We start from the raw sequence: 17,024 nt of genomic DNA on the forward strand, positions 1-17,024 counted from the left end.
CTCCAGCATCTGCAGTTCCTACTATCTCTGATACAATTTTAACCCCACTGTGAAGCCTCTTCTAAGGATGCCTAGCCTGAAGAAGTTACCCTCCTCCCTCCGGACAGACCTCAGGGGATCTCTCTCCCACTGCAACTCTCTTGTAATCTCTTCGGCCTTGAAACTGCTCGACCATGTCCTGAAGCAATATAGATAGATAAAGGGGAACTGGTAGCTGGAGAATAGTTAGATTTCCAAAAGGCAATTCATAAGATACCACACAAAATGTAAATATACAAGATGGATACACATGGATAATATGTTAACATGGATAAAGTATTGGTTAATGGACTGGAAACAGAATCATGGACATCCTACAGAGTGAAAGCAGTCCATTCGGCCCATTGAGTCCGCATCAACACTCCAAAGAGCATCCCACCCAGACCAGACCCACACTCCTACCCTAGTCCTGTAACCCTGCATTTCCCATGGCTAATCCACCTAGCCTCAACATCCCTGGACACTATGGGCAATTAAGCTTGGCCAATCCACCTAACCTGCACATCTTTCGACTGTGGGAGGAAACCAGAGCACAGAGAGGAAACCCACAAAGACATGGGGAGAATGTGCAAACTCCACACAGACAGTTGCTGGAGGCTGGAATTGAACGCAGATCCCTGGTGCTGTGAGGCAGCAATCCTAACCATTGTGCCACCATGCCGCCCTACATAGAAGGGATAAATTGGGCATTTTCAAATGGGGTCGGCCCTAACTAATGGAACCATACAAGGATCAATGCTGAGGGTCTCAACTATTTAGAATTTCTATTAATGAAATTAATCAATTTGACACAAGAACTATGGGTAAGAAAAAACGTAGTCTGTGAAAAGAAACAGTTCTGTTTCACAAGTTCAGGCCACAAAAGTAGAATGAGCTCTTCTCCTAATCCTCTTGATTTTTGTCAATGGTATCACTTGGTTGCAAAATCAGGTATGGTCTTTACTTCGTTGGTTGAGTATTTTGTACTTGAGGTTTTTCCTTTTCTTTTTTTTAGAATTCTTTCTTTCAGTGTCTCTGAATGTAGTTTTTTCTACTACTTCTTAAGACAGTTGGAGAGAGCAACTTTAATGAGAAAGGAGACAGAGAGCTTATGTTGCAGCTGGTTCCTGGAGGTTTCTGTTTCATTCACTGGTTTGACTACAGCTTATCAGAAGGCTGCCATTATGCTGAGTTTCTCGAACCCACAACAGATGGTGCCAATTTTTCTGGATTCACTGTTCCAGAAAGTAACATTGTATTATATGCATCATTTAAATTGTCTTTTTTTTACAAACGCCTTGCACACTTCTTAAAATATTTTTTAAAGCAGTATCCATTTTCTTCATTTCCAGCCCAGACTTCCAAAAAGAAAAGATGTGGTCTATACATATGTAGCTATTTTGTCTTTACTTCCTGCCCTCTATACAATCTAATCATTGAAGTAGAACCTTGGAGTGAATTGTGCTGCCTAAAAACTCTAAGAAGTTTCTCCCATCCTTTGTTGTAAATCTCTTAAATTAAATCTTGTAGCTGTTGCCTTCCATCCTTGATCCTTCGACTACTAAACAATCTGCTTCTGTCTACTCTGTTGAGCTAAACATAGTTTAAAGCCTATCATATTGCCCTTCACTCTGCAATGTTATTCCATTGAAAATCCAACTCTTCAAGTCTTTCATTTGTATTTATTTTTGGCAAACAGCATCCTAATAAATCTGCATTTTAGATTGCCAGCAGATCCACCTTGTGCATTTAATTTTTTAATCTAGACTGTCTTATTTTCTTGAACATGAAGACATGGAGATTTTGCATGTAGAACAGTCTTCAGAAAACTGTATAATATCCTGTGTGCTGCAAGGCATTAATAAAAGCAGTCTCAAACAATATGAAATGAGACTGCGGTATAAATTTGAGAGGTATCACATTTGGTAACCATGAATATATTATTTAGCTGTGCAAAGTTATTTGAATCCAAAGAGAAGGAAGATTACAATTGATGTCAATGATTGATGAGGATGTCGTTTGCTTTATGTAAAACAGCTTCAGATGGTGCTTTGAAAGTACACTCCTTTCGTTGTAGTTTACAGAAAAAAGCTGAGAATGTTTTGAACAGATTTGTACATTAATGTTACGACTGTTTTTTTGAAAAAAACCATAGATGAGTTTCAGTGACTAGTTAGTTATCACAGTACATCTGGTAAATTGAAGGAGCGATGTTTATGGTGTGCACCAAAACAGTGCAGTCTTGAATGCTAGAAGTTCATATAAATATTTGTTTTGTAATCCCTTGTAAAACAGTACATACATAACACCAAAAAACTTCAAAAGTGAACCAAACACATATCATCAATACTTTAAATCTACCATCTCTAACAACTGCAATTAATGTCATATATAATGCTTTTTACTGATAGTAAAAAGCCCAACTACACAAGTGATCTTTTTGTTTAAAGATAAATGACAATGTAACGTAAAACAGTGTGGAGCTGGAGGAACACAGCAGGCCAGGCAGCATCAGAGGAGCAGGAAAGTTGACGTTTCTGAAGGAGGGTCCCCACCCAAAATGTCAATTTTCCTACTCCTCTGATGCTGCCTGGCCCGCTGTGTTCCTCCAGCTCCACACTGTGTTATCTCTGACTCCAGCATCGGCAGTTCTTACTATCTCTGACCATGTAACATATCACTTCAATCTTTGGATGACAGTGCACCCAAAATATAATGATGATGCATTTTATTTTTAAATCAAATAATATTTTAATCAATTTGATAAAAACATTTGGAGTAACTTGTAATCTCTAATTCAGTCTTTGGATTTCAGATGGCTGTCACTGATGGCTCTCCTGAAATAAAGATTTGCTGCTTTGAGTAATTACGTCATCTGAATATAATTGATTTGCAGCTCTGTGGCTCAGCCCAGGGATCTGTTCTGTTTTAATTTTACATACATGCTCGATCACAGGATGTGAGCATTTCTGGTTAGGCCTGCAGCTATTGCCCAAACCTAATTGGTCATGAACTGTCTTCTTGAATCACTGCAGTCCATATGATGTAGAATCATCTATACAGCTGCTAAGAGAAGAGTCCAAAATTTTGAATGAGTGACAGTGAAGGAACTGTGCTATAGTTCCAAGTCAGGAGGTTGTGTGACTTCAAGGGCAACTTGATGGTGGTGTGTTTCCATGCATCCTGCTGCCTTTCTACTTTGAGGTGGGAGAAGGCATAGTTTTGGAAGATACTGATGAAGGAACTTTGATAAGTTGCTGCATTACATCTTGTAGATGTTACACTGCACATTTGTGGTGGAGGGAGTGAATGTTTAAAGTGGTAGGTGGAATCCTTCTCCCCATTGCTGTTGAACTGCTTGAGTGTTGTTGGATCTGCACTCATCCTGGCAAGTGAAAATTTATTTCATCTCACTCCTGACTTGCGCTGTGTAGATGACTGACCTGCTTTGAAGAGTCAGGAGATGAATTACTCACTGCAAAATTCCCAGCCTTTGACCAGCTCCTAAAGCCTTGTATTTATGTGGTTGGTCCTGTTCAGATTCTGAACAATGTTAACAGCTAGGATGTTTATAGTAGGGGATTGAGTAATGTTAAGCCATTGAAATTCTTGATTTTCTTATTGATGATGGTTATTGCTTTGCACTTGTATGGCATAAATGTTACTTGCCCCATGATAAATCAACCCAAAATGTTGTCCAACTGTTGTTGGTTATGTCCACAGTATATTTCAGTAGCTGTAGAGTCATGAATTGTGCTGAACATTGTATTGTGTTGCAATCAGTAAACATTCTTACTCTGACCTTATAACAGAATGAAGATCATCGATGAAACAGCTGAGATTAGTTAGGTTTGAGACACTACCCTAAAACTATGTGCAATTAGTTAGCCTGTTCATTTGTTAACCGAGATGGTGGTAGTTCGACACCACTAAGGGATGAATACTCTGAAACTAGAGGAATCTTATAGCACTGTGGGAGTGTCCCTACATCCGACTAAGGAGACCTGGATTCAAGTCCCACCTACTTCTGAGGTGTATAAGAATGTCTGTGAGCAGGTTGATTTGAAAATATCTACCCTGAGACTGGCATTTTTTGGTTGCATTTCTGATTTACTAATGGAATTTAATTTAATTAAATGCTATGGTCCCCAGTGCATTAGGCTGAACCTCCGGAATAGTAGTCCTGATTGGTAAATTGTCTAGCTGCCCCAAATACAGAAGCTTAGCTGTCCCAGTTACAGATGAACGTGTTTCAGCTGCTTCTTTAATTAACTAAGACCAACAGCTCTTCCAGTGGACATCTTGTTGAAACCTTGGTTAAGGCTGGAACATTAGAATTTAAACTGTAGAATCAGTTAAATGTTATCTAATGCTAACTGCAAACAAAATTACATTTGAACAAAATATCAAAGTCTCTTGCCCACCAACTGCCAGCATTCACTAAGCCCCATGTTCTGGTCTTTCCTGATAATTGAAGGCACTATTTGCCTTAAGAGTGTTCACAGGGTGCAACTGTTTTCCTTTCCTTGCCTCAAGTTATTCGAAGGCAGTTATTTTTTCCAGATGCTAGACACAGCAAGTGCTCAATCCTAATTTTTTATCCCTTTCTTTGTGTATCATGTCAATCAGGGACCCACGTACACATCCTCTCTTCCAAATTTAGCCTCCATTTCCTCTTCTCTGCATGTGTTCCAGGATGGGCTTGTGAGGAGGAGCTACCTTAGAAGCTTGTAGAGGCTGGGTTTTGAAGTAAAGGTGATTAATGTGGATAGAGTGTATGAGATTATGACAGGCTCAAATAAGGAAGCGAACGAAAAGCTGTTTCCATAAGGCAATGGTACAAGAATTGGGTTGCACATTTAAGGTTTTGAGCTAGCAATGCAGCAAAATATGGAGGAGAACCTTTTTATGAGCAAGTGATAATGGCTTAGGACTCATTGTTGATAGGGTGATGGAAGTTGAGATGATCAATAATTTTAAAAGGAAATTGAATGGCACATGATGGACATAAACTTTCAGGGCAACTGGGACCATGTGACAGAGCCTGCATGGTATTGAGGGGATAACGTTGATGCATTCTTCCAACCTGTGATCCAGTTCATTGAGTGTCTCCGACAATCCTGCCTACTGCTTTGTGTCTCTCTGTACCTTTTTACAAAATTGTTAATGGCTGACGCCATGGGGAACTCTTCTGCTTGGGGCCTGAGCAGATGCCTGGTTCTGGCAATCCTGAGAGTACTGGTGACTGGGACACCACTTCGGTCAACTGCAGAGATTTCACAGTGTTGTGCTCACCAGAATGTGTTCCCGAATCCAATCTAGCTAAAGTACCCACAGGAATGATAGTTTCTGACCTGGTAGAGGATGGAGGAGAATGCTATACTTTTACATCCTCTGAGGAACCTATGGCTCTCCCTTAGAGGTGCAGGAGGAGCTGATGTCCAGAAGGGCTGGCCTGTTGCGATTGGAGGCTGTGTGGATGCTGCCGGTGCCTCATAAAACACAAAAGGGAGTGAGTTTCACAATAGGTATAGAAGTTTGAACATCTTAAAAATACGTTAGCGGTGGTAGTAATAGGGGAGCCGTACAACACAGTAAAATGCCAGAACATGGTGGTCTTGGCATTGTCATATGAGCAATCATCGTCCTTTCCAACAAACTCAATGATTTCCTCCTTGTAAATGCTGAGGAGATAAATATCAGCCATCCATCTACCCATCTTGGTACTTCCAGCCCTATTGTGGGTAGTTTTCTCCTGCTATGAGACAAAGGAAGTGACTGAATGAGTTGAAAAAGCGTTGCATAGCTGTTAGTGTTGGTGCATGTGCAGGCGATGTAGTGAGGTGGTCAAAATTAATGAGTAAAAAGCACAGCAGATAGGAAGGGTTTGTAGTTTGAGGGGATGGAGTTGGTAAGAGCTATTGAAGGAAGATACTATATGCAGTAGTGAATGTGGCAGACGAGCCTTGGTGGCAGGTAGGTGAATTAATCAAATTAGCTGAGTGAGTGTGTGACATAGCAGAAAGTAAGATAACAGTACTTATTGTGGAGCGTAGAAAGTCATTAATCTTCACGCTGCATGTTCTCTGGACTGTGGTTACCGAACTGACCTGTGAGTCGAGTTAAGATAAGACTGGTAGTTGTGTTCTCCTCTGGTAGACGTGGGGAAAGAGGATGGTCGTCCTCCCTTCTACCCCTTCTCCCAGAACCCCAATAAAATAACTCCACAGAGGCTGGTATGCTGTCACCAAGTCATGCTTTATTTACACATGAATAGTTGTTGACTTTCGTACTCCCCCATTCAGAGTCAGGTTCCAGAGTGTCAGTATCTCTGACACTCAACCTTTTTATATGCCAGCAAGGGCTCGCCAATTGGACCAGATTAACAGTCCCAATCAGAGAACTAATTTCTATGAGGTCCAGCTGGCTGATCTTGTTACAATCACGACATCCAGGTCTCTGTCTGTGAAGAGGGGTGCCATCTTGCCTGTCTCAACTATACAGTTGAAATTGTACAGCAAGACACTAACAGCACTTCATGGCTTGCACCTTTGAAAATGCGCAGCTGGGGATACATAAGCACCAGTGAGCACTTCTGCTGCTGACTGCAAGAATATGTAATCACGGTGCATCCATAACTAATAAAGTGAGTAACATATAATTTTTTGAGAAAATTCACCAGGGTTTAAAGAAGGAAATCCTCCGAAATTGGCACTTAACGAAAACATGGGGAAATTCAGCCCTGTGACTGTATACTCCTTCAGGTGTCAAAAAACTACTCCTACCTGCCCTCTTCTCCAATCCAGTTCTTTATTATTTGCTTCCATCTTGCTGAATACTTTTTGAAAAGGAGCAGAAGATGTAAGAAATTAAGTGTATAAGTTAAAGCACAAAGGAAAGAGCGTAGAGATTTTGAGACATGCCAAGGAAGAGCATTACAAGAAAGCTAAGACTCACAGAATGAGTACATAGAAGATTTGGAAACACATGAATACAGAAGCCACAAAAAAGAAATTCTGTCAGAGCTGTGAGTAGAGGTAGAATATAACTAGAATGACAAAAAGAAAAGGTCACACATTGGGAATGGCTAAGAATGAAAGTGACAATTACAAGAAGTGAAGCAATGTTTTTTTTTGTCCTGGAGCAATTCTTCACAAGATGAAGCAGTTTTAGTTTTAATATGTGTTTCAGCCATTTACAGCCGCTAGTCTCTATAATATTGCACATAATCTTTGACAGACATTGTACTTTCGTCATGTGCTCACATGATGTTCCTGCCTTTACCATGATGGAATGACAGTTCCATCTTCAAAAGAAATTATCTATGGTGTTTTCCTTTGCTGCTGTTAAAACATCATAGGTAATTATTTCAAGAGTGTCTGCAAAAGAATAGTTTGGAGACATTATTCTCAGTTAGAAGTTTGAAAATGTTATTCTAATTGACTTTGTATATTGTAAGCATAATAATCATGCATCTGATTAATTCTGATGCTTCATTATTTAATTAAACAGCTAAGTAATTTAACAACAATAGCTTAGACACATACAGTGTAGTAAAGTGCATATAAAATAATTCTAAAATAAAAATACAATACTGTGGATGCTGCAAATCCAAAATAAAAACAGAAAATACTGGAAAGACTCAGCAGGTCTTTGGAGAGAAAAACAGTTTTTTTTGTTCATTCATGGGATGAGGGTGTCGCTGGCACCAGCCCTGATTACCCAGAGGGCAGTTCAGAGTCGGCCACATTGCTCTGGATCAGAAGTCACATGTAAGCCAGACCAAGTAAGGATGGCAGTTTCCTTCCCTGATGGACATTAGTGAACCAGATGGGTTTTTCCCAATAATGGGCAATGGATTCATGGTAATCGTTAGACTCTTAGAGCCAGATTTTTTAAAATTGAATTCAAATTCCACCATCTGCCTTGGTGGGATTTGAACCCAGGTCCCTAGAACATTAGCTGGTCTCTGGATTGACAGCCCCGTGATAATATCACCAGGTCATCGCCTATTTCTAAAGAAGATACTTTGGACTCTAAGTGGATGCTGCCAGACCTGTTGAGTTTTTCCAACATTTTCTGCTTTTATTTAAAATAAAATTTGGTTTGGTGGCTGATATTTGTACTTTGCCATCATGGCAGAATGTTGTACGAGGAAGTACAGATTCAAAATAAGAGGTTTCCTATTTTAGACAGTCCAGAGATGTGCAAGTTAGTTGGATTGGCCATGCTAAATTGCCCAAAGTGGACATGGGGATGTGCAGGCTTGGTGGCTTAGCCGTGGGATATGCAGGGTTACAATGATGGAGTACAGGGGTGGATCTGGGTGGGATACTCTTCAGAGGGCCTGTGTGGGCAGAATGACCTGCTTCCACACTGCAGGGATTCTAAGATTCTGTGACGAGGAATTCCTTCCCTGATTTCATTAGTACTTAGAATTCTGTCCCAGAAAGCAATGGAGGCTTAGTAAATGAATATATCTAAGGCTGAATGTGGAAGCTTTTTGATTGGCAAAGGAGTCTAGGGTTATTGGAGGCAGCCAAGAAAGTGAAGTTAAGGCTACGTTAAATCAGCCCTGATCTTATTGACTAACAGAGCAGTTCAAGGGATTGAATGGCCTACTGCTGTTGCTAATATGAATATTTGTACATATGCACATAAGTTGTAATAATGATCAAAGTGTTACTTTATTTTAAAACTACAATTTTGAACTTTGCACGATTGGAATGAACAAGATAAGCTGAATAAGTAAACATAACAAAGGAAATGTGAAGAATAATTTAAAACTTAACTCTACGCCCATTACCTGAGGTTTTTTCAAGAAATGCTTGACTACTGTAGATTTTGCATGTAACTAAGTTTATTTTTCATTTTGTTTGGGATATCAATGAATTTTATAATGCATATGTTTAATCAATATCTATTTCTTAACCCTACAGGCTTTGCCATTGTACCAAAGTATTATTATGTGCCGGCTGATTTTATTGAAGCAGAAAGGAGAGCACCTGGCAGCCTAAAGCGTTTTCCTAGTAATTCTGGACATGATGGAAATCTTTTCTTATGGGGACAGGCCCTGTACATAATTGCAAAGCTGCTTGGTAAGTATAATAGTTCTGTTAGCTCAACAAATTAAATTAGAAACCAGCAGCAACAGCCTGTTTTTATACAGCTCCTTTAATGTGGAAAAAAGCATCCCAAGGTGATTTACAGAAGTATAAGGAAAAGTAACATTGCTAACGGAGCTGCAGAAATGCAGAAATGTTAAAAAGTTTAAACAAACAGCGTCTTATATGGAAAGGGGTGGGCGCAGTTGTTGGGGGCTACTTAAAGCCATCGACAGTTTTGAACACCAAGGATAAGAATCTCACATTTGAGATGCGGGTTATATAGAACCAACATAAGTAGGCAAGAACAGGTATGATAATTGAACAAGAATTGGTGCAACCAGCAGAAGTTGGAAAAGAATATAGGATTAGAGTTGAGCAGACTAGCAGACTAACTAAATCTAGAAGCAGCGAGGTGAGAGGCTAGGCAAGTTGACAATTATGTTCCAGTTGAAGTGTGTGATCTTTGTTATGCCAAGGATGTGGAGTTGAAAATTCAGCTAAAGATATTCCTGAGGTTGTAAACATTGTTGCTCAGTCTAAGTGAGTCATTGATAGTGGAATAGATTTAAATGGGGGCTGAAAGCAAAAGCTTTGATATTTCTAATGTTTAGATGGAAGAACTTTCAACTGATTCAGAACTCAAAGTTGTATGAATCTGTTCTGATGAAAGGAGCAGTAGATAGTTTAAGAGAGGCTGTGGAAAAATAGAAATAGGGTCATCAGCATACGCGTGGAATCTATGCTTCTGAATGATGTTGCCAAGGGCTAAAAAGTTGGTGAAAAAGTGAAAAAGAACAGAGGTGGATCACTGGGGACAGGAAAGAGAAGTCATTGCTTATAATCTTCTTGCTTTGATCTTAAATGTCAGCAGAAAGTGGAAGTTTGATATTAAAGACAATGTAAGTTCCAAGAGGCAAAAGGAAGATAATTCCACGTTTATGTCATCTGTGATTGTAGTGCAATGATCAAGGCTGTGGCTCATTTTATGAGCTCATATGTTGCATGAAAGCAAGGCCTTTGAGTGTAAAATGACTAAATTTCTGTTCCAGCAAATTGTTGAAGTTAACTTTCAGTCCTCAATATTTAAGTAATTATTGAAGTAAACATCACAGATAATGGTTTCCCTGTACTTTCAGGCTTTGACTTTTTTTATATATCTCACCCTTCTGCATGCATTCAATTTATACAGCAACCAGTCAATTTTATAGTGTGCTTTAAAACAATTGAAATTGATGCAGGAACATAGTATCACTTCTTAAGACAAAATAAGATTTTTTTTTGTTCAGGCAAAAGACTGCAGATGTTGGAAACCTGAACTAAACAAGAACGTTTTGGAGATACTCAACTGTGCAGTGATGAAGAGTTATCATTTCAGTTTGATAATGACTTCCATCATTCATTATTTATTTAACAACTGAAATGTGAACTTTTTTTCACCACAGATCTTTCCAGACCTGCTGATAGCCTTCAACATTTTTCAGTATTAATTATTTTTAGGTTGGTTCAAAATAGTATCAAATGCTTTGAATAATTCCAAAAATGAGTGTTAATAACTTAAACTGGGATGCTGCATAGTGACAAGTTTGTAACTAAATGCATTTTAAAACTTTTCAAAATTCTTTTAATATTAAAAATATTGCACACCACATGCTGGATAGCTTTGCTGTGAAATACGTTATCTGTTATGAAACTGAGAAAGAGGCTGAGATGGCATAGAGTTCAAAACTCTAATTCCTGTTGAATTCACTTATTTCACCAAAGGAGATAGTATTTTCCAATTAAGTGACATTCTCTGATCCCTGGAATAGATGAGAATTTATCAATCACACTTACTACTCTTGGTTATCATCTTGTGAAACTATTGGCAAGTGCATGTTTGGATGTCACACAAGGATGATATCAGAATTGGTGATGAAGCTCGCTTTAGCCAAATAATTTGTTAATGCTCGTTGTCTGGTCTTGAGTTAGTCACCCTTTTAACTGCAGTAGTTCTATGACAATTAAAAACCAAAAGAACTGCGAATGCTGTAAATCAGTATCAAAAACAGAAGTTCTGGAAAAGTTCAGCAGGTCTGGCAGCATCTGTGAAGAAAAAATCAGAGTTAACGTTTCAGGTCCAGTGACCCTTCCTCAGAAAGTTACGAGGAAGGGTCACCGGACCCGAAACGTTAATCTGATTTTTCTTCACAGACGCTGCCAGACCTGCTGAGCTTTTCCAGCAACTTCTGTTTTTGTTCTTTGACAGTTGTTGGGCATTTTCAAAACATGTAACAAATCAATAGATGACGATTGGATGAGTTTGTACAATATACTATGTTGGCTAAATTTTAATTGACAATTATTTCCTTATGCCTTGTCCATAATAGTGGACGAATTGATAAGCCCAAAGGATCTGGACCCTGCTAGACGATATGTGCCCCCAAAGGAGCAGAGAAATATCAGCATGAGGTATTCCAACCAAGTGAGTATTAAGGGCAGTTCAGCCAATATATTTAAATTAACCCAACTGAAAAGCTGGGAAAGAGAACAAAGTTAAAATGGTAAGCTTTGAAAAATTCTTGAGCTTTCTTGAAAGCAATTTACTGACTTTATACTGTTGCCATTAGGTTTCATAGTTTAGTGAAACGGCATATTAAAGACAGTTGTTAAGTTGTGTTTAATGTAACTGTGAAAAATATTAATAGGAGCTGTTGTGTAAAAATTGACTAGCCATGTAATATGATGGGCAGCTATACCCGGAGATTTTATTTCAGATGAGCATTTAATCATAAAATTGCCATGGGGCAGAAGGAGGCCATTTGGCCCATTGTGTCTGCATTAACTACTTGAAGGAGTATTGTGACTTAGAGCCATAATTCTGTGCGTTATTTCTGTATAAATAATAATTACTACCTTCTTGAAAGCTTCAATTGAACCTATTCTACCACAATTCTAAGTGGTGCATTCCAGGCATTATCACTCACTGTTTGAAATAGTTTTTTCTCAAATCGTATTTCCTTCTTTTGCAATTCTCATTACATCTGTGCCTTTTTATTTTTGATCCTTTTATGAATAGAAACAGTTTCTCCCCCTCCACTCTATGCAGACCTCTTATGTTGTTGAAAAGTTCAATCAAATCACCTCTTAACCTGCCCTCTCCAGGGAAAATAGTCCCAACTTTTCACATGTGCTATCCCTGTAACTGTTGCAAACCTCTTCAATTTCAAATGCATTCACATCCTTCCTTAAGTATGGCACCATTAGCAATGCACAAAACAATTAAGCTGGTCATATAAATAAATTTGTCTCTGAAGTGCTTATAGTATGATCATTTCATCATATTGTGATTAAATACTTGTAATTTGTGGGATAATAAAAATATTTATGTAATTGTGACTAATGGATGATTTCTCTTGGAAGCTGTTGTAAGCTTGTTACTAGCAGTCCAACACGATGAGTTAAGAAATGTCTTGAAAGTGCTGTTGCAAACTGGAAGCATTATAATAAAGTAAATTCACATTTATGCAGTGGCTTTCACAGACTAATGGCTTCCCAAAGTGCTTTACAGCCAATTAATTTTAGTCACAGATGTAATGTAGGAAATAGTTCATCCAATTTGTGCACTGTGAGGTCTTACAAACAATAATGAAACATAGATAAGCTTTTTATTTGTGATATGGTTAAATAATATTTTTTACATCATGAATTGTGAGATTTTTTGCATCAACTTGAAATGGCAAATGTAATGTCTTCTCTGAAAGAGAGAGTATCTTACAATCCAACAGAAGCTCCTTAACTTATGTAATGATGTTAGATCAGATCATATGTTCAAGTTTCTGGAATGAGTCTTAAATCTAGAATGCTCCACTGAGTTGTAGCTGATAATTTTCCAAAAACCCTGCTGGTAGGACTCTTTGTTCAAGGACTTTTTGAACTGAATATGTAATACATTGATATCTAGATTACCTAATTGGAAAAAATAATGGGATTTTATGTGCAAGTAACTTTTTGTTATGTGTTTAGTATCATACCTTCAATATTTTCCCTAATGCAGCAATACCAGTCGTTCTACAAGAGAGTGTCTTACGTAGAGGGATGTGCCCAATTTCTATCTGTATAGTACGATAATCCAAAGTCAACTGATAGTCGGTCCTTACAGGTTGAACTATATATTAATATCTTTCACATATGCTCCCACATGTGCCTTTCCAGTCTTTCTGAAGCCAAGCCAAAAACCCATATGTTAAGATGAGGGCAGCACAAAGTGCAGTCCCATTATGGGGCAAGGACCACATTACCAGTGACTACAAAGGTCAGAGGCTAGGAATACCACAGAGTAACTCAACCTCCCGACTCCTCAAAGCCTGTTCGCTATGTACAAGGATCAAGTGAGAAGTGTGATGGAATACTCCTACTTGCCTGAATGAGTGCACCTCCAACAAAACTCAAGAAGCTTGACACCATCCAAGATAAAGCAGTCTGTTTGATTGGCACCACATCCACAAGCATTCACTCCCTCCACCACCAACACTCAGTAGCAGAATGTGTACCATCTACAAGATGCACTGCAGAAATTCACCAAAGATCCTTAGACAGCACCCACAACTGCTTCCATCTAGATGGACAAGGGCTGCAGATACAGATGCCACCACCTGCAAGTTGCCCTCCAAGCCATTCACCGACTTGACTTGGAAGTACATCATTGTTCCTTCAGTGTTGCTGGGCCAAAATCGTGAAATCCCCTTCCTAACGGCATTGTGAGTCCGCCTACAGAACATGGTCTGCAGTAGTTCAAGATGCAGTTCACTACTACCTTCTCAAAGGCAATTAGGGACAAGTAATAACTACTGTTTCAGATAGTGATGTCCGTGTCCCTCAAGTGAATCTAAAAAATCCTCACACTTACCTTATGTACTTGCCATTTGATAGGAGCTGTCAAAGTGGCCGTCTATGATTCTGAATCTTTAAATTTCAAAATATGGCAGCTAACTACTGTGAATTGGCGGTATGGTTTTCCTTCTCGCAACGTTTCTGAACTCCAAAAGAGCTGTCAGAAATGTCAAAAGAGAAATTGTACAGTTTTAAGAAAGATCAGATAATGCAGTTAATACATGCTGCTCAATCCTTTGAGTTCGCAAATAGGTTTTGTAATGGTTAGTAGAAAGTACTGATATGATGATTCAAAGTACTCTGTTTTAAATCTAGGCTAAAAGTATTGCAGTGACTAAAGTAATAATGTAGCTTTCTGGTCCTACCAATTAAACTTTTGGAAATCACACTGAAAGTGACATGCATGAAATATTTAGAATCCTAGAAAAATTGCTAAACGTTTCTGCATTGCAGTTCATTCTGACAAAAATTAGCTCGATCGATTTGAGGTTTTACAAAATTAGATCATATTATCAGTGTCTGAGTGCATGTCTTATCTGCCATAAACTCAAATGATTTGGACAAATCAGAATTCTTAAATATAACTTGATTAGGTCAAAGATTAAAATTAAAAATATCTGAACAAGAACTCAACCTGCCTTGTGTTTCCCCATTTCCGGTCTTCACAGAGGCAGGACAAGGGATGAGTAATCACTCTGCCTGCTAGAGTCATCTATTTGTTATGTTGAGGCTCATGTTCATATTTTAGCAGTAATTTTGTTTATCACGCATGATGGTAAGGAGTTGCGGGCCTTGGAAAACCCAGCAGCTGAAAGGAGCTGAGACATGCTGAGTCGGTGAGGTGATGGCTTTTACACATAGCTTGTGGATCAAGAGAAACAGGAGTGATTTCTGTAGGCCCAACAAGATGTTCACTAAAAGTGGTGCGCCCACTGCTGCACATTACAATCTGTTTTCCTGAGCCCCACTATTGGTCCCCTTGTCCACCATCCCACCATTTCTCCCACCATTTGGCCTCCTTCAAAATGAGCATCATTTGAACCTTGGTCATCCATCCTGATCAAATTCGCTTACCAATTCCCTCAGATTTCCTCCATCCCCAGCATCCTCTCACCCTTACCCCACCTTCCACCTAGAATTAGTATCCACAAACCCTTATTACATTTAACTGAACCCCTTGGTTGCAGCTGTGTGCTGTAGACTCCCTTGCCCAATGGCCTGTAGTTTATCAATCAGTCTGACTGTGCTTTGGAGCCGGTCAGAGAAAGATTTAAGTGATGCTCTGCATTAAAACTTCAGGATAAGAGGAAGTGGTGCGAGCATGATAATGTCACTGAATTAGTATTCCAGGAGGCCAGGCCAATGCTCTGGCAACACTGTTCAAATCCTTTCATGGGATCTGGGAATTTAAAGTCAATTAATAAAGCTGGAATTAAAAGCCAGTCTCAATAATGTTGACCTTGAAACTATTGCCATTGTTTCAAAAAAACTCATCTGGTTCACAAATATCCTTTAGGGAAGGAAATCTGCCACTCTTATCTGGTCTGACCTAAATCTGATTGCAGAATAACAGCCATGCAGTTGCCTCTTAAATGCTCTCTGGAATGGCCTTGCAACTGTGATAGTTGTACCCAACTGCTACAAAGTCAAAAGGAATGAGACCATATTGATCACCCAGCATTGTCTTAGGCACTGGAGACAACAATTGCACACCTAACTGTGTCAATATTGCAAAGTAGTCACTTACCAAAATGACTTTACTAACATCTGAGGGCTTGTGCCAAAATTGGGTGAGCTGTCAAGCAGACTAGTCAAATAATAGTCTGACATGTTCATACTCACTAAATCATATCTTGCATACAATACCCAGATATCATTATCCTTTAGTCTGTCCTGCTGCTGTGAGAAAGCACTCGGGAGACAGATGAAAAGAGGGAGGAATGGGGAGAAAGGAACAATGAGCAAGAGAGTTGGGCATGAAATTGGGTAGGTAGCAGTAGAGACTGTTCCAAAATGGCAGCTGCTGAGTCACTCATGCTCCATTGAGAAAGCTGGGACCCTTAGTGAATCTTAAATATTATGTATATGCTATTATTACTAAGCATAATGTGGAATAAGGCAGTTGAATGTAGTTTTACCCTCATTGTACCCAAGTACTTTTATAAATTTCAAAACTCCTTGAAAATATTGTATCATGTAGAGGTCAACCTCCTACTTCCTAGATGAACGTGTGGTCTCAAACACCTTTGCTACAGTATGAACAACATTTGCCACAGAATTCTCAGCCTCTGAGCTCCACTTTTTGCCACAGTATTTATATAACTATTCCAGTTCAGTTCCAGGTCAAGGAGTTTTATTTCAACTGGAGCTTAGAAGGGTGAGGGATGATTTTATTGAAGTATATATTATCATGAATGGTCTGGACAAGGTGTACATGGAAACTCTGGTGAATGAATCTAAACCTAGGAGGCACTGTTTAAAAATTAAGGGTTGCCCTTTTAAGACAGAGATGAGAATATTTCTCTCTGCAGGATGTGCAACTTGAGAACTCTCTGCCTCAGCTGGTGGAGTCTTTGAACATTTTTAAGGTGGAGTTAAATCTTTTTTTGTGAGGTAAGGGAATTAAAGGTTGAGGGTAGATGGAAATGTAGAATTCAAAACAATCAGTTCAGATATGGTCTTATTAAATGACAGAGTGAGCTTAAGAGGCATAATCACCTACTTCTGCACCTATTTCATATATTCATATGCAGTGGTAATCCCCAAGATGTTGATAGTGGCGATATCAATGAAAACACTACCATTAAATATCAAGGAGAACAGATTCAGCTGTAGATCAGAACTGCCACGACAAAGTTGAATGATGTTACAGTGGTGGACATGAGCAGTTTTAGTGATGGTGCAAGTATGTTGTCAGAAGTTTATTTTGGGAACAGTTATGACACCAAGGTTTGAACAGATTAGTTTAATGTCAGAGACAACAAGGTGCAGGGCTGGATGAACACAGCAGGCCAAGCAGCATCATAGGAG

At 39.0% G+C, this 17,024-nt stretch overlaps 1 protein-coding gene across 1 annotated transcript in view; it reads left to right on the plus strand.

Moving 5' to 3' along the window:
* phkb (phosphorylase kinase, beta) overlaps positions 1 to 17,024 on the plus strand; it is a 205,780-nt gene that overhangs the window by 85,899 nt on the left and 102,857 nt on the right. Inside the window, exons 11-12 of the mRNA XM_048605984.1 lie at positions 8,958 to 9,116; positions 11,492 to 11,586. Of these exons, the coding sequence (XP_048461941.1) occupies positions 8,958 to 9,116; positions 11,492 to 11,586 (254 nt within the window). The remainder of the gene's footprint in view (positions 1 to 8,957; positions 9,117 to 11,491; positions 11,587 to 17,024) is intronic.

Source organism: Rhincodon typus, chromosome 15, assembly GCF_021869965.1.
Source record: "Rhincodon typus isolate 14 chromosome 15, sRhiTyp1.1, whole genome shotgun sequence".
Lineage (NCBI taxonomy): Eukaryota > Metazoa > Chordata > Chondrichthyes > Orectolobiformes > Rhincodontidae > Rhincodon > Rhincodon typus.